The 24,429-nt window shown below is 44.9% G+C and overlaps 1 protein-coding gene across 1 annotated transcript in view; it reads left to right on the top strand.

Moving 5' to 3' along the window:
* LOC134402488 (vomeronasal type-2 receptor 1-like) overlaps positions 1–24,429 on the top strand; it is a 33,795-nt gene that overhangs the window by 2,174 nt on the left and 7,192 nt on the right. The window contains exons 2-3 of the mRNA XM_063131958.1: positions 12,932–13,223; positions 18,094–18,966. Coding sequence (XP_062988028.1) covers positions 12,932–13,223; positions 18,094–18,966 — 1,165 coding nt within the window. The remainder of the gene's footprint in view (positions 1–12,931; positions 13,224–18,093; positions 18,967–24,429) is intronic.

Here is a 24,429-nt window from a genome sequence, read left to right as displayed (position 1 = left end):
TATCCTGCTGGTGGAAACGCTGCCTCCATGAACGCTGCCTCCATGAGCTGCCTTCTCAGGATATAGTGACTATTGTTATTGCAGGGGAACCGGGGAACATTCTTTTGAAATGTCAGGAGTGGTTGTGCAGTGAAATGAAGTAGTGGTGGGGGACTGTACCACATCAGTTTGGAGGTGAGGAACTGACATCCTCAATGTTGCCCTACCTGTAAAATAGGGGGTGAGGGAGCTGTGGCTTTCCAGATGTTGGTAGATTACCACTCCCATCTTCCCTGACCATTGGCCATGCTCACTGGAGCTAATTGGAGTTGGAGCCCAACTACATCTGTAGGGCCCCAGGTATCCCCACTCTGCTTTAAAAAAACTCCCTGCAAATAGAAAATCAAAGCAACAGGCAAAAAAGCTGGACCTTTTCCCTGAGGTGCTAGTTTTCTAGGTAGCAGGAAGCCTGCCATGCATTCTGCCACCATCTCATTCTGACCTTACTCCATGTGCTGCATTTATTATTACACGTGTGTTGTGGAGTCTCTACAGTCCCCCAGCTCCTGTCTGTTGCAACAATAAGTCATATATTGAACTGGATGTATGTGACATACACAACGTTTTAGAGTTAATCCCAGCTTCTCTGTGCAGGAACATGGCAGAATAAACCAGTTAGGGCAAAATCTCACAATGGTAGGTGGCCAGGTGCCCTAGTTTACAAAGGACACTTCTCTATTTTGGAGAGTTGGCAGAAGACAGTCCTCTGTTGGAAGGTGTCCTCTATTTGATTGGATGTCTTGTCCAAGACGACTATTGATTGGATGTCTAGTCCAAGATGTCTAGTCCAAGGAACCAAAAGGAGGGGAAAGCAGGAGGGGCCCTGACATAGGCCATCCACAGTTAGCTCCTGGACAGCAGACCCAGCAGGCACACTGGTCACCTAGTCAGTCTTCTCCACTCTGTTGAGATGCCGTATATCTCTATTTTCGTAGTAGCTATTGTTAATAAATTTCCACCTGTTTATTTACATTTGCCTATGCAAATATTATGCAAATATTATGCAAATTAGTGTCCTCTTTTTGTGTAAGCGGCCATCATACATAGTGGCCAGGTTCATAGTGCGGCAACGGGATTGTGGCAATTCGAGTCATCTAAACGACTTACTCCTCACTTGCAGAATTTTTTAATTTAGCATGCAAAATGAAAGCCAGATCATGATACAATAAAACAACAACAACAGAGGGACTTGCTAGATATGTTTCATGAATTCAATTGAATAACCGCTCTATGGACAAGGAGTTTTTAATAGAAATACCTGATGTATTTTGGGGCAAGCAGCAGGCCTCTTCACCAGAGAATTTAGGGTGACCATATGAAAAGGAGGACAACACTCCTGTATCTTTAACAGCTGCATAGAAAAGGGATTTTCAGCAAGTGTCATTTGTATGCATGCAAATGGTGAAATTCCTTTTTCATCACAAAAGCCCTGCCCGCTTGACCAGATATAAAAAAATGGAGCCCTGTCCTCCTTTTCATATGGTCACCATATATTACCAGCTGCTATTGCTCGTCTTTTTCTTTTTTTTATCATTGCTCTCACTTGCTTGTTTGACAGCCAATGAGCACGTAGGCTGTGGCATCTACGGCTCCTCCTTCTCACTGCTACTGTTATCTGGGCCAGAGTGAGAGGCAGGTAAATAAGCGGATTGCAATGGTAAAGAGGAAGAGCAACTCCAGGGAGGCTCTTGTGGGTTCCTACTGGGGTGTGGACCTTCAGCAGACCCCCAACCATGCCTGCTTTTGATGCTGGCACAGTTTATTACCGGTTGATGTATTGTCCTTCCTCCCGAGCTTTTCAAAATGTTCCCACAGCTGCCTTAGAAGTGATTTTATGCGAGTGGCGTTTGCATGGCTGGGGTAACGTTTAAACAACCAGGTGGGCAGGATCAATCATATGGGCCCCTCCCATAGCAGCTCACCTGGGAGGGGGAAAGAGCAGATTCCAGTCTAATATGATTGGCCCATGCTTGTGTGCTTGGGTTCTTTGAAATATTACCCCAGCCACATGGGAGCCATTCATGAAAAAGTGCCTCCCATACAGCTAGGAACAGCCTTCCCCAACCTGGTGCCCTGCAGATGTGTTGGACTACAACTCCCAGCATTCTCCAGCTAGCCAGAAGTAGGTGGGACTTCTCTCTTTCTCCCCCCCCCCCATGTTGGAGGCTCTGATGTCAGTGAGGCAATGAATCCGCTCTGGGTTTCAGTCAGAACCAGTCAGAACTCTAAAGGAGCAACATTGGATAGCTACACACCTTGGATGGCTCCTTTGGAATTCTGACTGGTTCTGTCTGAACCCAGAGCAGATTCACAGCCCCAGTGACATCAGAGCCACCAGCCTCCACTGCTCTCTTTCTTCTGCTCCCCCTCTCACTGACACCCTCTTCTACCTCTTTTTCACATCCTGTCCCCCGTTCCTAGTGGGCTGCCATGGGAGAGGCCTATCACTCTTGCTACAGGCCTGAATTGATAGCTTGCGGTAAGCTTTTGACTTTAGGCCAAGGGCCACATGAAGTTAGGGCCAAACATTTGCTGCACCTTTGATGTATAGACACAAGACAATACTTTCAGCTCTGGACAGTGTCTGCAAGAAAACGTGCTGGATTCTGATGGAGAAAACCTGCAGTACTCTTCAATGTGAAATGGACAAGCATGAGCATTATAACTTGATCCAAATATTGTAATCCCAGCTCCTAGTCCTAGTGCTAGGGTGGCCACTGAGGCATCACCAAAATAGAGGGTAGCAATTTGCATATGCAAATTTAGGTGAAAATTTATAAGTAATAACTTACTTAAATAGAAATAAGGGGAGGGAGATGGTCTCTCAGAGGTCTGTGTCATGTTTGTAAAAAACTTTCTGCCTTCTGGGGAGACAATGATGAGGCCTGCTAAGTAATTTAAGCAATAAACATCTCTTCCCACCTGAAGAGGGTCTAATCTCTTGGAACCTTCCCCGAAGGAAGAATTATGCAAACTAAGCGAGACAATTGTTCTTTCCAGGAGAATGGGAAGCCTTTTCCTAAATTGTGTTAACTTCAGAGAGGCTAGTTCTGAGGCGGCTTCTGACGGGCTGACTTTCTCTCGCCTTCCTTTTGCTCTGCCCGTTTTAGCCTGCAGCGCACCCTAGGGTCAGTTAGCCTGTCGGTGCTCTCCTTCAGAAGAATGTTGGCTTCCCATTGAGTGTGTATGATTTGCCCTTGACGAGATAAGCTATGGAGAGAGATCACCATCAGCTGGTGTTTCCTCCCCCACTGGTACAGGCTGGCCTGTGTCTGGCACCAACTCCTCTACTTCAGAAGCTGATTCTGATTGATTACCTGAAACACCTTCTTCCAAAACAGGGGGAGCAGGGCTAGACATGTGAGTCTTCATTCTTGCAGATAAGATCCTGGGAAGATTCATCCTTAACTCCTGAAGAGTCTTGGAGAATCTCCTCCCCCGCTTCCAGTATTGGCTGGGAAATTTCTGGTCCTCCTCCACCTTCAGATTCTGAGTATGACTGACACCCTAAAACTTCTTCCCCCAAACTAGGGAAAACATGCCTGATCCTGACAACATGCATAGGATTGTGCCTTAAGCCTCCTTTTGTGTGTTTTAATCTGTTTGAAATTTTTAAGGAGTTAAGACTGAACCTAAATTTATAAGATAGTAGGCAATTAAGTAATGTTGTAGAAAGTTTATAAATACGCTCTGATATTGTGGGCATATCAGTTTTTCTACCATCAGAAACTCAACAAGCCTGTGTATCTTGGCTTGATAAGAAAGGTGGAACTTAGATGTATGTCCTCATGTTAAACTGTTCAGATCTTGGAATCTTATGCATATTGCTAATAGCCTACATGTTTGTATTTTGATGTCATGTTTTACTCTCTCTCTCTCTCTCTCTCTCTCTCTGTGTGTGTGTGTGTAAAAAGTGGATCCAAAGATTTTTCCCTTGCTAATTTTTGTTAGTACGAAACCAAAATTAAACTCAACCTGAGGCAATTTCTGGAGGATCCTTTCTTTGAAGTGTATTAATCAGCTATAGAAATAGGCTTCCTATATACACAGAGTGACCATATGAAAAGCAGGACAGGGCTCCTGTATCTTTAACAGTTGCATTGAAAAGGGAATTTCAGCAGGTGTCATTTGTATATATGGGGAACCTGGTGAAATTCCCTCTTCATCACAACAGTTAAAGCTGCAGGTGCCCTGCCCTCTTTTAAATCTGGTCACTCTAGTATAGCTCCTGCAGCTTTAACTGTTGTGACGTAAAGGGAATTTCACCAGGTTCTCCATATATACAAATGACACCTGCTGAAATTCCCTTTTCTATGCAACTGTTAAAGATACAGGAGCCCTGTCCTCCTTTTCACATGGTCACCCTATACATACAAGAACTATAGCTTGAAGACATTCAGTAGAAGTCAAATTTGGGATGATAACACATAGCCATTATGATGTGTAGCCATTGAAAGCCATATCCCATAAATTTGTCTTATACTCTTTTAAAGTTGTCTGTGTTTGTGGCTGTTGTTACATTGTGTGGCAGCAACTTGAAATAGACAATACTCGGGTAAATAAACAAATAGTTTCACCTGGCCAGAAGCAGCTTCTTATGTTCTAGTACATGTGGAATGCCTCCTTGCCTAGGGCTGTTTAACACCCTGGAGACTGTGGACTGTGTGATATGGCAATTTCCTTGCCAATATGGAAGTCATTATCTGTGACATACCTGTTGAATCTATTGCTGAAATGTAGATTGCAAATTTCTTGGAGTGTGTGTGGAATGCCTGTGCGTGTGTGTAAAGTCTCCTTGCCTAGCCTAGGGCTATTTAAGACTCTGGAGATAGCCTTGGATTGTGATATGGCAAACTCCTTGCCAATATGTAAGTTATTGGCCTTAGCTAGACCTAAGGTTTATCCCGAGATCGTCCCAGGGTCATCCCTGTCCATGTAAATGACACACAGGGGATTTCGGGAGCAGGCCGGGACGATCCCAGGATAAACCTTAGGTCTAGCTAAGGCCATCATCTGTGACATGCATGTTGACTATTGCTTGGAGTGTGTATGTGTGTGTATGTGTATGTGTGGTGGGCGGTGGCTTATGCAACACTATAAACCACCATTCATTGGCTGTTCCAAGGAAACAACAATAGTAGTAGTAGCGAGTGGCAAATCACAATTTATTTATTTATTTATTTATTTTATTACATTTATATACCGCCCCATAGCCAAAGCTCTCTGAGCAGTTTACAAAAGTTAAAAACAATGAACATTAAAAACAGATATACAAAAATTTAAAACCATCAAAAGCATAAAAACAATATCGATTTAAAAACAATATCGATTTAAAACAACTATTCTGGGGACAATTAAAAATTCAGCATATGTTGTTAACTGCCTGAGAGAAGAGAAAAGTCTTAACATGGTGCCAAAAAGATAACAATGTTGGTGCCAGGCAAGCCTTGTCGGGGAGATCATTCCATAATGGGGGGGGGGCACCACTGAGAAGGCCCTCTCCCTTGCTGCCATCCTCTGAGCCTTGTCAGAATCAGCCTCAAACGTACCTGTATATTTGGCAACATGAGGCAAATTTTTATCTCTGTGGAGACAGGGAAACTTATTTGAAAATATGGTGTGTGGGGAAGGGTTAAACAAGACTTTCATCAGTACTGAATCATGGGGCCCTGCGACTTTATTTACTCTTTGAATACAACATGGCAGGTAATAACCGATGACTCTTCCACTCAGTGGAGGCCAGTGGCTCTAATTTCGATGGGGCTGTGAATCCATTCTGGGTTTCAGTCAGAGCTCTAAAGGAGCAATCCAATGTTCTGAATCCATTTTGGTGCTGAATCCCAGAGCAGATCCACAGCTCCACTGACATCAGAGCCACCAGCCTCCATTGAATGGCCAGAAATAGACCTTGCGGGTTTCCCCCACTTTGTACCTACAGCATGTTCCTGCATGTGGGAACACTGGCAAACTGTGAACAAGAGAAGTCACATCCTTTGAATCATTTCATCTGGCTTTCCTAAAACAAGACCGCTTTTACACATAGATTTTTCTTCTTTGCATTTCTTGTAATTGTGTCAGGTTTCTGGCTCCCCCACCCCAAGTTTTACTATTGCTCACAACTAAGGGTCAAGCGAGACAAGATGATGGAGATTTATGATTGGATTGGTTGTCTCTTTCCCTTTCGGCCGACAGGGTTGGCCAAAATCCATATCGGTGAGGTGAGCTGATATGGATTGGGACCATGGTTTTGGGGGTGGCCACTTACACATGACCCCCCCCCAAAAAAAAGAAAAGAAAAGAAAAGCACTACCAAAGGGGAAAAGGTAGAAGTTATAAATGTACATATGCTCATTTATATCTATAGATGAAAATTTAGAAATCATTACTATAATTTAAATAGAAATATAACCCTTCACCCTGGGCTGGTTCCCAATTAACATTAGGGTGGCCAACTTATGCATCACCCAAAAAGAGGACAAAGGGGACAGAAATTTGCATAACATTGCATATCTATATGTATAGGTGCAAATTTAGAAATAAGAACATAAGAACTGGTTCTAAGAGGTCCTGCATAGTTGTATTTGTAAGGAATTGTTTAATTAGAAGCAGAAGTCTTTTGTCTTTATTGTTGCCTGGCTTCTAGTTTACTCCATAATCTAGATCTGTTCACTAAGTCAAAGGTGGATGAAAGGTCCACATAGGCTGTGTAGTGGTGTTTACTCAGCTCACTCTGAGATTTCTGGATTAAATGTCACAGAATAAAGCATGGTCTATGGTGCAGAAACCTTTCCTAAAACGGCTTGCTCAGGGGATATAATTTGATTGTGTTCAACCCAGTCTTGGAATTTATTCAATAGGTATCTGGAATACAGTTTAAAGCAAACTAATTGGTCTATAATTCTTGGGGTCTGTTCTGTTTCCTTTCTTGAAGACAGGAAATACCATCTGTGCTTCCTGGGGACATCCAGCCTTTGGCATTTATATAGGAGAACAGTTTAGCAAGGATGGGAGCCCACCAGTCAGTGGGCCCCTGCTGCGGTGTGAGGCCTTGGGAGGTGCCCCACCATGCCTACCCTTGACACTGGTTTTGTGTGTGGGCTCCCCAGAGGCAGTTGGTTGGCTAATGTGTGAACAGAATGCTGGACTAGATAGTCATAGAATCATAGAATAGCAGAGTTGGAAGAGGCCTACAAGGCCATCGAGTCCAACCCCCTGCTCAATGCAGGAATCCACCCTAAAGCATCCCTGACAGATGCTTGTCCAGCTGCCTCTTGAAGGCCTCTAGTGTGGGAGAGCCCACAACCTCCCTAGGTAACTGATTCCATTGTCGTACTGCTCTAACAGTCAGGAAGTTTTTCCTGATGTCCAGCTGGAATCTGGCTTCCTTTAACTTGAGCCCGTTATTCCGTGTCCTGCACTCTGGGAGGATCGAGAAGAGATCCTGGCCCTCCTCTGTGTGACAACCTTTTAAGTATTTGAAGAGTGCTATCATGTCTCCCCTCAATCTTCTTTTCTCCAGGCTAAACACGCCCAGTTCTTTCAGTCTCTCTTCATAGGGCTTTGTTTCCAGACCCCTGATCATCCTGGTTGCCCTCCTCTGAACACGCTCCAGCTTGTCTGCATCCTTCTTGAATTGTGGAGCCCAGAACTGGACGCAATACTCTAGATGAGGCCTAACCAGGGCTGAATAGAGAGGAACCAATACCTCACATGATTTGGAAGCTATACTTCTATTAATGCAGCCCAAAATAGCATTTGCCTTTCTTGCAGCCATATCGTACTGTTGGCTCATATTCAGCTTGCAATCTACAACAATTCCAAGATCCTTCTTGTTTGTAGTATTGCTGAGCCAAGTATCCCCCATCTTGTAATTGTGCATTTGGTTTCTATTTCCTAAATGTGGAACTTGGCATTTATCCCTATTAAATTTCATCCTGTTGTTTTCAGCCCAGCACTCCAGCCTATCAAGATCACTTTGAAATTTGTTTCTGTCTTCCAGGGTATTAGCTGTCCCACCCAATTTTGTGTCATCTGCAAATTTGATCAGCGTTCCCTGCAACTCCTCGTCCAAATCATTAATAAAAATGTTGAAGAGCACTGGGCCCAGGACTGAGCCCTGCGGTACCCCACTCGTTGCCTCTCCCTAGTTTGAGAAGGTTCCATTGAGAAGTACTCTTTGAGTCCGATTCTGTAGCCAACTGTGGATCCACCTAATAGTTGTTCCATCTAGCCCACATTTAGCTAGTTTGTCCTTTGGTCTAATTCAGCATGGCTCTTCCTATGTTTGTGTGTAAATCCTAGCTGTGTTCCTGAGGAAGGCAGAATCCTAAGCGTTTAACCGTATTTACCTGATGTTACTAGAAGCTCAGCCATGATGGTTTTTGTACACATGCATTTTGTATTTTTATTGGCATCAGCCTAGCACTTTGTGTAATATGCCCTTCGTTCTCATAGGCTGCTCAAGGCAGCTAGGAGAAAAAGAGTCAAAAGTGTTTCACCTAGTTAATATTGCATGATAGTATGCCACTAGGCCACCATCTTTATAGTAAATGAAGTTTATGACTTGTATTTCTTCTACCCTAATTGGATTATGAGGAGTTGCCCTCCTGTAATATGCAAAGCTTGCAAACTCCAAATACATGCAAGTACCTTCCGGACTACCAAGTTAGCACCTTCATCAAGCAACCTACAAGGGCAGGCACCTTTAAATTAGCCAATCTAAAGCCTTGGCAGAACACATGGCCCAGTCTCAAAGTATCCTCACCTGAAGATAGATCAGCAGATTAAAGTACCACGTGGGCACCTATTGCAATCCCCTTTGTACCAGGAACCTTCATCTAATTGTCTTTCGGAGGCATGGCTTTTGTAACACTCGGTCAGCCAGCCTTAACTCAATCATAGAAGCTGAAGTCCCAAGGAAGACTCCTATTCATTCCCTAAGCCAAACGATTGTCCCCATTATGTTGACTTGATCCTGAGTCTGCCCAGAGACTTTGCCCCTTTTTTTGCTTCCAACAGGAAGTCTATAAATGTTCTTGGGAGTGGCCATTCCTAGAACTCTACTAGGGTGGCCAGGTTTCTCACTTTACAGAGGACAGTCCTCAATTTTGGAAAGCTAGAGTCCTCTATTTGAAGGTCTGTCCGATCCAAGCCTATTTTAAAGTCAAAGAACCATAAGGAGGGGAGAGCAGAAGGCCCCTTCAAGCCCATCCACAGTTAGCCCCTGGACAGAATGCTGAGCAGGACAGAATACTGAGCAGGGATACACTGTCACCTAGTCAGTCCACTTCACTAAGGTGAAATGTGCTTTTATTTAAATAATATTTATTTATTTCTAAATGATCATGTATGCATACAAACGTACATGTGCAAATGTTATGCAAATTGGTATTCTCTTTTGGGTGGTGCATTTCCTCTTTTTTGGCAATGCATAAGTGGCCCCCTAGCATTCTACCTCTCCTCCTCCTCCTCTGGTGCCAAACCCATGTTTTCACCACCCACGCTTTCTCTTGGGCTTGGGCTACCTTGCTGCCCTGTAAACTTAGAGAGAACTTCACCCCCTCCCAAGCACCCACTGCTGACTTTGTTTGTAAGTGTGGCTGCCCAAAGAAAGAAAAGGGTTACAATGAAAAAAACACAGGTTGGCTGCTACAAGTTGCTTACCATAAGTGAAGAGTCAAGGGTGTTTTCAGCAAACCTTGGACCAAGCACCTCAACATTTGGGACTTTCTTGCTTCTGTTCCTTAAATTCCCTTGTCTCAGGGCTTCTTCTCCCTATCAAACTAAAGCAAACTTGTGGCTGGCCACTCACGGATGTTTGCGGGTTCTTTTGATGATGTTGGCAACTGCCAGGATGTCTCCCGCAGTCCCCCCACCCCACCATTCCATTTTAAAATAGATCAAAGATAAGCTGGAATAAACCCTAATGGTGTGAAATCAGCAGTGTGTAATGCTGGCATTGTGCTATGAACTTGCCGAGGAAGGACTTTCCATGTCTACGATCGAGGGAGAAGAGGGTAAAATGCCTCCCATCTGACTTACAGCACAATCTTACATCTACTTAGAAGTAAGTCCTGGCTTTCCTGGAGGCTGCAAGGAAACAGTATAGCACAAGTTAACCTACGAGAATAAGACTTCCCCTCCCCTCCTTGGCACACATGCCAGGGAGGGAGGGAGGCGCTCCCTTGATTCAAACCTTTAAAGGAGCCCCAGGAAACAGCAGGATCATCCACCTTGTCGCCCCTCTCCTGCCATGTAATCAGCTCATATCAGTCATGCCAAGAACCAGGAAGCAAAACAGCCCCCGGGGGAAAAAACGTGATTTCCCTTAAGGTAGTGGGTTTAAGTTGCAGGAAGCCAGATTCCAGCTGGACATCAGGAAAAACTTCCTGACTGTTAGAGCAGTATGGCAATAGAACCAATTGCCTAGGGAGGTCGTGGGCTCTCCCACACTAGAGGCATTCAAGAGGCAGCTGGACAGCCATCTGTCAGGGATGCTTTAAGGTGGATTCCTGCAATGAACAGTGGGTTGGACTCAATGGCCTTATAGGCCCCTTCCAACTCTACTATTCTATGATTCTAGTGACACTCTCTAGCTTGGCAACAACAGAATCATTGTAACTATGGGAGAAGATGCTAAAGCTAACCTATGACATTGAGCACCTTGATGTTACTAATTTTAACTCATTGTGCATCTTAGCCCTTTTCCTCCCTAAGTCTGGCAAACTTTACTTAACAGCCACTTTCCACCAATTCACTTGAGACTTTACAGTCATAGTGTCATGTGCACACTCTTGCTCTCATTCACTACTCTTTATAATGCATGGCATTGTTTTCAGTTGGTCCAGGCCTGAGAAGTGCTGAGTGCTGGCAAGTCACAAAGAATTCACTGTGGTTTAAATAACCAAGTGTCTAGCAACAACAATCACTGAAACGATTTTTTTTAAAAAGCAACAATAAAACACAGCAATTTTGCTGGCGATAATATCACATGTTGGAATTTGATGCTGGGTAGTGGTGTCTTTGCTCTGAATGCAAAACAGGGCAAAATATATGTATTTGCTTTTGGCCTTTCTACAGACTGTTGTGTGTGTCGAAACTGCTGGAGAGCAGTAGATTTGCTCTCGTTTTCTTTGGAGATTTCTTTGACGACTGCATTAGAAGAATGAGGATATTTAAACAGGATATTGCAATTACTCCCAGAGAAAAAGAGAGAGGGGGGGGGGTCTATGTTGTTCTGCTTCAATATGGTGAATAATTCATAGAGGGCTGTTCATATGTTTGATTTTCTCTCACCTTCCCTGGCAGGTGGATGGTCTCAACTATGTTTATTATTCAAAACGTTTCGCCATGAATGTTGAGGCCTGGAAATTGTACATAGGAATTTCTCTCATATGTGTTGTTGTTGTTGTTATTGTTATTGTTATTATTGGGCCTCAAGGCGGCCTATGTGTTGCCATTTCCAAATGCAAAGCTCTGCTTGCTGATTGCAAGGCTCAACACGATTATTATTTTTTTGCTCCTACTTTGTGGCAGCTGGCAGAGCTGCTAAGAAGATTGTTTAGGCCCTGGCACATTATTTGTATTCACCTGCCTGTCTGGGAGGTGTCATCAATGGAGGCTAGTGGCTTCCGCACATTGATTAGCTCCTTTAGAGTTCTGACTGAAACCTGGAGCCGATTACCTGCCCATTGACATTGGAAACACCAGTCTCCACTGGGTGTAATCTCTGGGTACCTATGACAGTCCCTCTGAACTCTTCTCTCCCCCTACACCCACAATAATTTCATCACCCTCTTTCTGTGGCCCTGTTTGACTGGGCTCCAAAACCCAAATGCAAGTTTGAATTACCAGATTCTCAAAGAATATGAGCAGGGTTTCATGCCTTCAGTCCACGTTGTTCCATGCACTCAGTGTAAGCATTTTTCTATATTGGAATGGTGGACTAGATGACCTTTGAGGTCCCTTCCCACTCTATGAAAGATGGTGGCCAGCATGATGGAGGCTCCACATGATCTCATCGTGCTTGTCCCATTATTTATACACATTACTGACGTTATACAAGGCGGCAATATGGAGCCTGTATATGAAGGCCTAATACTATGGCAACACTGGAATTAACTCCAGAATGTTAGGAAAGGATACTTGGAACACAGGAAACATAGGAAGCTGCCTTATACTGAATCAGACCATTGATCCATGTTGCCTAGTATTGTCAGCACTGGCTGGCAGCAGCTCTCCAGGGTTTCAGGCAGGATCCTATCCTAGCCCTACTTGGAGAAGCTGGGGATTGAACCTAGGACCTTCTGCATGCAAAGCAGAGGCTCTATCACTGAACCATGGACCTTCTCCTAGAACCAGCAGCAGTTACATGGAGATGGCAAAGGGGGGGGGAGAGGAATACATGACCAAATGGAGCAGGATAGGAGATAGCTACATTCTGGGAGCTAGGAAGGAACCTTGGAACCTTGCATGTAAAGGGGGAGGGACTAGGGAAGCCCTGTGACTCCATCTCTTCCAGTCCTGCCATTCAAAAGGGCACATTAAGTTGGATCCTGAAACTTGGTAGAACACTACAGATTCTCCTTGAAATAAACAGCTGGCCATTAGATGGAATCAGACTGCTCATGTGTAGAGGCAGTCTTCTATTTGAAGGGCTCTTTGGTCCAACTCTGTTATAATTTGTATTTGAAAAGTATCCTTTAAGTAACCACAGGAGTCCAGCAACGAGGGTGGAGAGTTACTTGTCTTGGGGGGAGTTCATTGCATCTTGCCAACCTGTGGCACCTCTTATGGAGACACAGGTTCTTCCACATATACACCCCCCAATATAAACCAACACTGATGACGGTGGGTGCAGCATTAGCACTTTCAACTTTTTTTTCCTCTCCAGGTTTAACTTCCGAGGTTACCGCTGGGTCAAAGCCATGATACATGCCATCAACGATATTAACAAAAGAGATGACATTCTACCAAACATAACACTTGGCTACCAGATCTATGACACGTGCTTTACAATGTCCAAGACAGTTGAGAATTCGTTGGCGTTCCTTACTGGGCAGAATGAAACGACCCCTGTCTTCCGATGCAGTACTGGAGCTCCTCTAGCAGCTGTCGTTGGAGCTGGTGGATCAACTCTTTCCATTGCTTCCTCAAGAATCCTTGGGCTTTACTATTTCCCTCAGGTATCCAAAATCCCATAAAGCTTGTACTGTAAGGAAGCAAATACAATAGGTCCAAAGTTCATGACTGGGTCATGTTATTTGCCAGGAGGTGTCCTGCTCTAAATTGAGTCCTGGCTCTTTGCTAAGCAAATACAGGGACCTATGGGAAAGAGTAGTCAATTTAGGAGGCAAATGGTCAAGCCCGGAGGCCAGTGATGAGGGCTTTGGGGCAGCCAAAGCAAACTCCATTTTATTCTAGTAGTCATGGTGGTGCTACGATTTGAGTGATTTTAAAATGCAAAACTGCACCTCAAATTAAAAATTTGAGGTGGCTGTTTTGCTGATGTTCTAACACTTCAGGAATAAGAGAAATGGTAGTTGTGTGGTTCACAAGTGAAGAAATACAGATGGAAAAAGCCCACCCACCCCCTCCACCAATTACATCCAGAGTCCACATGAACTAAATTTGAAACATTTTCCTCCCTTTCTCATAATACTAGAACCCGGGGTCATCTCAAGAAGCTGATTGGTGGGTGATTCAGAACAGATGAAAGGAAGTGCTTCTTCACACAGCACATAGTTGAACTCTGGAAATTAGTTGCCACCAGATGTGGTGATGGCCACCAATTTGGATGGCGTTAAAAGGGGTTTGGATAAATACTGGGAGGAAAAGGCTATCAATGGCTACTAGTCTTGATGACCGTACGCTACTACCAGTATCAGACAGTAAGCCTATATGTACCAGTTGCTGGGGAATATGTCCTACTTGTGGGCTTCCTGTGGGTAGCTGGTTGGCCACTGTGTGAACAGAATGCTGGACTAGGTGGAGGCTTGTTCTAGCGATGGGGTGAAAATCTGCCTGGGCCCATGAGGGGAGCAGACACCCCCACCTTCAGCCCTCATGGGCCTAGGCGGATATTTTCCCCAATGCTACCAAAAGTCAAGGGTGGGGGGCAGATCTGGGCAGAACTGCAGACTTTGTCCTTTTCCCTTGCTGCATTAATGATAGCTGCCATTAACGCAGTGGAGGGAGAAAACACACAAATTTCCAGCCCTGAGGGACCTGTATTTCTCTCTTCCCCCTCACACACCAATGGGGGCCTTAAAAGCCACCATTAGAGTGGGCACACCATTAACATTCCCTCAGCATGCCATTAGCTTTGCCAAGCACTCAGCCAGGTTGGCTCCAGGAATAGGGCTGGACTCGGTGAACTCGTGGGGTGAGCACCCCGCAAGTTCTCTACCCCCTACCTTGGCCTGATCCCGTATGGCTCTTCTTTTCTTATGCTTAACTAGCTGCACCACTGCCTGCACATGGCAAGGCTCTTCTTTCCCCTCCCCTCCTGCACATGGAGATGGTTGCTGCTGCTTCCCTCCTGAGCAGGGAGAGTATTTTGCAAGCACAGAGCCGGCTTGCTGCAGCTGGTGCCCCTGTTCTTGCAAAGGCCTTTCTCTTCCTGCTCAGGGCCACCTGCCTGCCTGAACAGGTAGCAAATATTTGATGCAGAACTTTCCCAATGCAACCAGCAGGAATGGGACTCTTCTAAAGTGCTAAGAACCTTAGAAAAGGCTCATTCCTGCTTGCAGCAACAGAGTCTCTTCACAACACAGCTTTTTGCCTGCCAGTGCCACGTGACCCCATAATACCAGCCAGTTGAGGCTGGTGGCTCCTATATCATTGAGGCAGTGAATCTGCTTAGGGTTTCAGTCAGAACCACCCAGAACCCTAAAGGAACTATCCAAGGTGCCCCAAATGACTACAGCACCTTGGATAGCTGCTTCTTCTTCTTCTTCTTCTTCTTCTTCTTCTTCTTCTTCTTCTTCTTCTTCTTCTTCTTCTTCTTCTTCTTCTTCTTCTTTTCTGACTGAAACTCAGAGTGGATTTATTGCCCCACTGACATAGGAGTCACCAGCCTCCACTGACATTGGGTATTCAGGAACTGCTGCAGAAAGTCTGTTGTGAATAGCCCAGGGATGCTGCAAGAGTGCAGGGTGAGGAAGGGAGCAGCAGTAGCATAAGGGTAAAACACAAGGACAGTCCCAAACTCCAGGCAGCAGTGTTGGTCTGTATCTGCAAAGCAGTTCTAGTATTTTTTTCTCCCTCAGGCGCAGGCCTTTTGTAAAGCTCATGGGTCTTAATTGCCTATTCAGAGCTAAGCCACCCCAAAATGCTTTGCATTGCAATAGGGAACAATATATTGTGGCTGGGAAAAATCCCAGACCCCTTGTGAGAATTCATCCCCCTGCTCCCCTTACTGTGACAATTGCAGCTAAGCTCAGAAGGAACTGAAAATTCATCCTCCTTCACCTCACCATCTACTGCAGCCTTCCTCAACCTGGGGCGCTCCAGATGTGTTGGACTACAACTCCCAGAATGCCCCAGGCTCGCTGGGGCATTCTGGGAGATGCAGTCCAACACATCTGGAGCGCCCCAGGTTGAGGAAGGCTGATCTACTGTGAGCTATGCAGCTAAGCTGAGAAGGAATAGGGGATTCAGAGGGTGGGGACAGACAGCAAATAAGGAAGTGCCAGCACTGCATCCAAATGAGCCCTGGCTCCACTAGGGGTTGGGGAGCATTTGAAAAGTAAAATAATAGCTCAGAGATGCCTCAGCCACCTTGTACACTGGATAGGACCCACAGTTATGGAAGCCTTGCCTCCCCATTTGACATATCAATGCTCAATGTTTTAATCTTTGTAAACTGCCCAGAGAGCTTCGGCTGTGGGGCGGTATATAAATGTAATTATTATTATCATCATTAGTAATAATAATAATTAATAATTTCTTCAAAATTCTCCACCTCCCTGAGGAGGAGGCAGAAAAAAACAATGGCTCCCTTGCAGGGAGGGAAAAATTGCATAAAAGCAGGGGGCCAGGGTTTGGCAGAGCACTAGAAAATCTCTGTGTGACTTCCACAGGGTCTCCCCACCCCATCTTCCTTACCTTGCCTTCCATTCTAGTTCCATGGCTCACTCTCCTGAACTGCATGTGATTAGAACCGCATGTGAGTGGCATCAGGCAACTCAACACAGTGGGGCCTGCCTTCCCCAAGGAATGGAGCAATGCAAAGAGAGGCTGGGTTGCACACAGTTATGTATCTGTACTGCAGCAGAGGTCAGTGGGATGGTGAAACTGCTCCGAGTTTCAGCCAGAAGCAGTCAGAGCTCCAAGGAAGCTCTCCAAGGCTGTGTTTCAGTCAGAACTAGTTAGAATTCTAAAGGAGCTACTCAAGGGCTGTTCCTTTAGAGTTCTTACTGGCTCTAACTGAAACCCAAAGCAGATTCACTGCCCCACTGACATCAGAGCCACCAGCCTCCACTGCAAAGTTGAGAGACTATCATAGCCCAACATGGTTACTCAGGGTGACCATATGGAAAGGAGGACAGGGCTGCTGTATCTTTAACAGTTGTATAGAAAAGGGAATTTCAGCAGGTGTCATTTGTATGCATGCAGCACCTGGTGAAATTCACTAGCGTGACCAGATACGAAAGAGGGCAGGGCTCCTGCAGCGTTAACTGTTGTGATGAAGAGGGAATTTCACCAGGTGCTGCATGCATACAAATGACACCTGCTGAAATTCCCTTTTCTATGCAGCTCTTAAAGATACAGGAGCCCTGTCCTCCTTTCAACATGGTCACCCTATCTACTGATGTAATATCCTCACCTGATAGGAGTGCCCAGGATACTTGGGGAGAAGCCACAAGAGTAAAAATGTGTAAAGACATTATACACTTGCAGGGCAGATATCCTGAAGTTCTGGAAGGCTTTGGCTACAAGCGAAGATCTTAGCCAAGGTGTCTGTCTGAAGGAAGCAGGATAGCATCTTAAGAGACCCTGACGAAAACAGCTTTAAGTCTCTGCTGTCCACCCCATTTCCTATCAGCACCGCACACAGCCACTTCTGTCCTTATGTGGATGTTTCCCATCTCTCTTCTGTTTCTTTGGTCCTTTGGACCACATGGTTACCTTGCTATTAGACTCAAACATTTGTCTCCTCAGGCCCTTATCTCGCTCTCTTTCTCAAAGTTATTTCTTGGCCATCTTTAATGGTGAAACTATCTCAAGATGTCATACAAAAACCACACAATAAAAATCCATTAAAATGTTATTGTGGACACAATAAACATGCATAAAGCACATTTAATAAAATGTATTAAAATATTCAATAGAAATCCATAAAAACAGAGCTCATCAATTACAATAAATACAAATAAGGCTCACCAATACAAACCAACATACCAGACACTGTGTAGACCAGTGAAAACAAGTGCTTTCCTGAAGAACTGCAAAGAAGGGGGCCTGATGAATTTCCAATGGAAGTTGATTCCAGAAGAATGGGGCCACCACTGAGAAGGCTCTCTCTATTATATTGACCATCCTAATCACCACTGGCAGTGGGCAAGCGAAAGGGGTTGCTGTTGACGATCTCAGAATGTGGGCAGGCTGGTATGGAAAAAGGTGGTCCTTCAAGTAGCTTGGGCCCAATTCATTTGAGGCTTTAATGCTCAAAACTTGCATTTTAAATTGGGCTCAGAAATGCCCAGTCAACCAGTGCAGCCAGCACAGTATCAACATCACATGAGCTGACCACCTGGCCCCAAACAGTATCCAGGTGGCCATATTCTCCTGGCTATGGATGGTGGCAGTTGTAGTCCAACACATCTGCAGGTTGAGAAAGGCTGTCTTATGGGACAGCAAGGGGGGAATCTACACTACTGCTTTAAAGCGCTTTATAACAGTTTTGACAACTGTTGGGCCCCAGGACACACTGCATATACAGGTTTCAAAACGTTTTCAAAGTGCTTTAAAGCGTTTTAAAAGCAGTAGTGTAGATCCCCCCCAACATTTGCTTTAACCTTGAATTCTTCTGTTGGTTTGTTTTTGTTTTAGGTTGGCTATGCCTCCTCTTCCTTACTTCTCTCTGATAAGTATCAGTTCCCTACCTACCTTCGAACTATCCCGAGTGATGTGGTACAGTCTTTGGGAATGGCGAATTTGGTTCACCATTTTGGCTGGAGATGGGTTGGAACGATAGCAGCAGACGACGATTACGGGAAGTACGGCGTCAAAGCTTTTAAAGAAAAGGTGGAAACCCCCAACACCTGCATCGCCTTCTCGGAAACAATCCCCAAAATCTATTCCAGGAAAAAGATCATGGAGGTTGTTGGCGTTGTGAAAGAAACCAACGCCACCGTCATTGTGATCTACTCATCTGATATAGACTTTCATCCTTTAGTGGAAGAGCTTATCATTAGCAATGTCACTGGAAAAACCTGGATAGCGAGTGAGGCATGGGTCACGTCAGCCTTAATTGCCAAGCCTGAATATTTCCCACTCCTCGGTGGGACGATTGGGTTTGGGATAAAAAGGGGTGAAATACCAGGCCTCAGAGAATTTCTTCTAGACATACACCCGGGTAAAAACCCTGAAGATGACTTGGCCATTGAATTTTGGCAGTCTGCGTTCAATTGTACTTGGCCCAACAGCAACATCTCGTATAATACCGACAACAGGAAAAATGTCACTGGCCATGAGAACATAATTGATTTTTCTTCAGATCAGCTCTGCACTGGAGATGAGAAACTTGAAGACCTTAATAACACATACCTAGATGTTTCAGAACTTAGGATAACGTATAATGTCTATAAGGCTGTATATGCAGTTGCTTATGGTCTTGACAAGTTACGCCTCTGTGATCCAAGAAGAGGACCATTCCAACCAGGCAGCACGTGCACCAGCATTGATGAGTTTGAGCCCTGGCAGGTATGCACCCATTTAGAAATAATTGCTAATTGTCTACTGTGTAAAAGGCTGCTATATCTGTTCTTGTATAAGGACAATGGGGTGTGAACTTCAAAACCAGAGGGAGGGTTAGGTGCCATTGAAGAGGCTGGCAGGCAAGTGCCATTAAAGACCACAGGAATATTTTCCTCATTCCCCCCCCCCCCATATCCACCCTGCTGTGGTCCCTCAGGTGAGTATTCATCAGGAGAACTTGTACCTGAGACTATGTGTAGCATAGTTCCTAAGGGACTGAGCTTTGAATCAGAAAGTTTTCAGTGGTGGCCCCCCAATTATGGAATGATCTCTCCAATGAGGCTCGCCTGGCGCGAACACATTGTTATCTTTTCGGCACCAGGTCAAGACTTTTCTCTTCTCCCAGGCATAACAGCGTTTAACAACACATGCTAAGTTTGTTCTCAATGGACCCCAGAACTTTTGTTGTTTAAATGGATACTGTTTTATACTGTTGTTTTTATATTTTTGATGTTTTTAAATTTTGTATACTTTTTAATGTTCACCGTTTTTAACTTTTGTAAACCGCCCAGAGAGCTTTGGCTATGGGGCGGTATATACATTTAATAAATAAATAAAGTTCCCAGATCAATTTTTCCCTGCACCATGAACTGATCAAGTGGTCTTTGGCAAAGTCATGATCCCTTAGGCTTACTTCTTCACCCGCAATATGGGAATAATAATAACAACAACCACCACCTATCTATGGGACTATTGAAAGAATTATGGGGATTATATTGTTAGACACACAACCCAATTCTCTGAGTGGTGAGAAGTTTCAGGGGCACAGTGCTTGTCCAGGTTTGGTTTCCTCACATTGTGGTGTTTGTGAATATTTACAAATATATATGCTGAACATTGGTGGATGCTTGCAGTTTAATGCTCCAATGGACAGCCAAAGTGTACTGGTCCCACATCAGGTCTTCCCTGGGAATAGCCAGCACCTCTAAAATGCATCACACTCAGGGCCATCTACCTAGCTGAGCCCGCACTGCTCTTGCCGCCGCCCCACCCGTGTGCCCATCCTGAATGCAAGAGGTCAGGTGAGAAGGCAGCACTCCGGGGGCGGGAGACATCTCTGGACTAGACCTGTGGAGGACGCATCCCCCCGATTTTTCCCAAGGACTGTGTCTGCCCCCCGCCCCTGAAGAATTGGACAGCTTTGGCTTTTGAAATATTTTCTTTTAGAATTTAAGACAAGAGTTTTATATATTGTTGTCTATCCTTTACTCGCAGTCTGCAATGATTTATAAAAAGTATGTGATAAGACTTTTATAGAAATACTAGCTGTACCTGGTGTAACATTCACCGTTGTAGCATATCTTAAAGTTTATTAATTAAATATCATCGCGGGGGCACGGGCTGCTTGGAGGCTGCCAATACAGTGCCTTCTGGCAGACCTGGGGGGCAGGGAGGTTGGGGGGAGGGGGGAACAAGTGTCCCCCTCTCCCCGGGGGTTCCTGTCAGCCTTGGGCAAACCGCCCAGCTCGCATGAGATTAGGCCAGGGCATGGGCTCGCAGCAGGCGAGTGGCCTCCCACCTGCCCACCAAGGGCCCCGGCCATGCCTCGCTCATGCCCCGTGGCGCTGCCCCCTTCGTGGTGGGGGGAGCGAAGAGGCAGAAAGGGGGGCTAGGATTACCTTGGAAAGCATGGAGGAGTCGGGCGAGGGGCTTAGCAACCTTTATCAGCTGACGTTACACATTGTTACTGTTGCTTAGCAACCTGTATCAGCTGAAGCCTGTACGTAAACATACCTAAGCGTTTTATATATATAGATAAAGATTTCTGGAAACACTGGCGCTATGAAGGGATATTTTTTTAATCCTCTCTGAAAGATTCCAAGCATAGTTATTTCTTCCGTCCCTTGATCCTAATGCTTCTTTTACTGATAGACCTTTAGAGATGCTCCCAAGTCATGCTCAGTTTTCCAACATGTAAGTAAAGTCACCATACCATAATATGGAAGAAAATGTGCATTCTTGAAAGTCTGGGTTTTGTTGTATAGGGTCCTATGTTTCTGGGCTGTCTCTGGTTTGATGCTTTAGCAGTCAATTAATCTCATTCTTATTTAAAACCCACATCTGAGAACATACTCAGTTATCCCTCCCCTGTCACCTGATGCGACAGGAGTGCATGTGGGTTACAGCATCTATACTTTTTTTTTTAAAAAAATAACAATGTTAAATAAACCAATACATTGGCAGTGACATATCCATGACACAGCGCTCCAAAACAAATGACCAACGATAGCACATTAGTTTATAAATGTATCGATTTTTAAAATTATAAGCAGATATTAAAATATGAAATGTTTCAGCATAAAACGCCACCTTCAGTCACAAATACCAGTGTGGTACAATACCTCTTATAAACTGAGCCAGAACCAATCAGGAATAGGCCAAGCCTTAATGGGGAACAAAGATTAACAATCTGTACCTGGTCAAGGTTATGATAATGGGAATAACACAAAAGGCAAAGAAAATGGCGTACAAAAGAGAGTCCTGGACATAGACCCATGTGCCTTTTTTGTACCCTGCAATGCACACTCTTTAAGCTTGGTAGTCAACGCTGCTGCTAGGTGTTGTCTGGAAGCAACTAGTTTCTTCAGTGAGATTTTAATGTGCCTGAAACTGAAATTTTTATGAGACGTTTTTAACTCTGTTTGTCTGTTTTTTGTCTGTTTCTCTGTCTGACTGTAAGGAAAATATTGTGGTAACATGATGGGTTGGTTACGTTAAGTAATCTTAAATAGTATGTATACTTAAAGGTATGTGAAGTAAAAGATTTTAATGTTGTGTTGCCAATGGTGGAGGTATACATTATACCAAGTGCCCTTTAGTTCAAAATTACTTGAGTGCCAAAATATTTTCTTTTATATTTGCGAAATGCAATCAAAAATTGATTATTACTTATTCTTGCAATTTAAAATATATTTAGCAGTTTCAAGTTTTGTGCTTTTTATTTTTTCTACAAAACGTCTGTTCATAAAAATCAAAGTTGGCATTTTTGGGGTGTGTGCGGGTGTATATGTGCAAATAGCTCACCTTGCACTGGCCCTGTTCACACTCAGAGCCAAAACCCAGCTCTGTGAGAAACTCCTGTATCTGATCCACTCAACCAGAGGTCTCCAACCATTTTAGGGCCAGATCTATACCAAAGAGGATATGACATTTTGAAAACTGAATATGGAGTGTGTCCTGGGACCCAGCAGTTGTCACTACTGTTATAAATAGGGGTGTGCACGGACCCCCCAATCCGCTTCGTGGCCCGATCCGGAAAATCCGGATCGGGCCCGATCCTCTTCACGCCACTCCGCCCGTCTCCCGCTCCGCTCTGCGGAGTGAGATCCGGCTTCGCCACCATCACTGTATGGACGGCGGCGCAAGATAAGCCACCCATCCACCCCGCCCCCTTACCTTCCTCCGTCGTGGGCTTCAATTGAGGCCCCGGTTGAAGCCGAAAGAGGCCCCGGCCTTCACTTCTGGCTTCAACCGGGGCCTCAATTGAAGCCTGCGACGGACGAAGGTAAGTGTCCCTGCTCCCTTACCTGGCGCTGCCGCCACCGCATGGATGGCGGCGCCGGCAGTGCCAGATTAGTCCCCCTCTCCCCCACTTACCTGCAGGCGAAGCTCCGGATTGAGGCGATCCTCTTCGCCTCGATCCGCAGCCCCCCTGACTCTCTTCTCCTCTGCCTTTTCCGGAGGCGAATTAGGCTGCCTCGCTCCTGCTTCTCTGAACCAAAGAGAAGCGGAGCACATTCCTAGTTATAAACTGTTTTAAAACAGTAGTGTAGATCCAGCCCAGGTCAGTGGGCATATTTGAAATTTTGAGTTATGTGTGCCCTCACAAAATGGCTGCCATGGGGGGTTCGGGGGGTTGTCCATTCATAAAATGGCTACTATGATGGGCATGGTCAGTCACAAAACACTGCTGACTGGCCAGTGTTTATAGCAAGACATTCTGTTGGAAATAATTTCTGCCGACATTGTTACAACCCTTTGAAGAAAGCCTAATAAAAAGCAAGAGGCCAAAACGTGTCAAGCTTTTCTCCAGTAAATTCTTTTATAGCATCCCGAGGCTATTCTCTCTTTTTGTGTCCATTTTGGATGCTCACCTGCCTTGCACTCCAGTCACAAAACACTCATTTCTCAGAACGCAAACTGGTGAGATTAAAACAAAAGTAACTTGTCTGTGAACCGAAGTACAAGGCAAGGGCCTGAACTCCAAAACACAAGACTGCTTTTATTTGATGGCTCTAGAGGGCAACACTTTATTTTGCACCATGCCAGCTTCTGTGTTAAAAAAAAATACCAATTTAAAAAAATCTTAAGAAATAAAATAAAAATCAGGAGGGACAGGGAGCATGGCAGACACCAAGAGAGGAGGGAGGGAAAATAATTCAGTTTAGCCAGCCCACTAATTTAGCACAGTTGCTTCCTCTGTGCAGATATGGCAAACTGTTTCAGTTATGAATCACACACTCTGATTGGCTAGGGACATCAGCCTTGATTCCCATTTCCCCACTCAGTCTTTGATCCCCTGATTGGCTGGGAGGGACTTGGAATGTCCAAATATGGAGTCCAGGCAGGGAAGTCCTCTTTGACGTACTGCCTCTCTGCTTGTCTGGATGCCAATGCCTTTAGAGTGTGGTGTAGTGGCTAAAGTGTTGGACTGGGAGTTGGGAGATCCAGTTTCTAGTCCCTTCATGGCCATGGAAACCCAGTGGGTGACTTTGGGCCAGCCACAGACTCTCAGCCCAACCCACCTCACAGGGTTGTTGTTGTGAGGATAAAATGGAGAGGAGGAGGATTATGTACGCCGCCTTGGGTTCCTTGGATATAAATGCAATAAATAAATAAATAAATAAAATAGAGTGGAGGCAAGCATGCACAGAGCCCTGCTCGTTTTGCACACATGTGCAACTCTGCTCCAACAGAGTTCTGCATTAGAGTGGTCAGTGGATTCAAGAGTGCAGCAGTAAGCAGGAAAAATAATGATGGGAAAACCATATCATTTTGGGATCAGGCAGGGAGCAGGGACTCTGACGTAGGGATACAGGATGTCCTCAGTTCCTGGCTGCACTAACTGCCCACCAGTGGGTTTGTTTATATATCAGCAATTCGTATTTTTGCCAAACTTCTGCAAACCTTGGGGTTCCCCCCCCCCCGAGCTGGCTGATACCTCCCTCTTGTGTGTGGACTATACTGTTTTGGACCACCACTCAGAGAATTGGGATTCCCATTCGTATGTATAGGTATGGTAATATTAATATTAACATTATCCTGCCTTTTGACAAACATAAAGGTGGTTGACATAAAATCCAAATTTATCAAAATGCAATAAAGTACAGACCTTTTTTTTTTTAAAAAAAAAAAAACCAGCTTTAAATTTCAAATTTCTTTATTTCTTGTTGTGAGCTGCCCTGAGAA

Source organism: Elgaria multicarinata, chromosome 8, assembly GCF_023053635.1.
Source record: "Elgaria multicarinata webbii isolate HBS135686 ecotype San Diego chromosome 8, rElgMul1.1.pri, whole genome shotgun sequence".
Taxonomy (NCBI): Eukaryota; Metazoa; Chordata; class Lepidosauria; order Squamata; family Anguidae; genus Elgaria; species Elgaria multicarinata.
The sequence above is the reverse complement of the archived record's forward strand: the minus strand, read 5'-3'. Positions and strand labels throughout refer to the sequence as shown.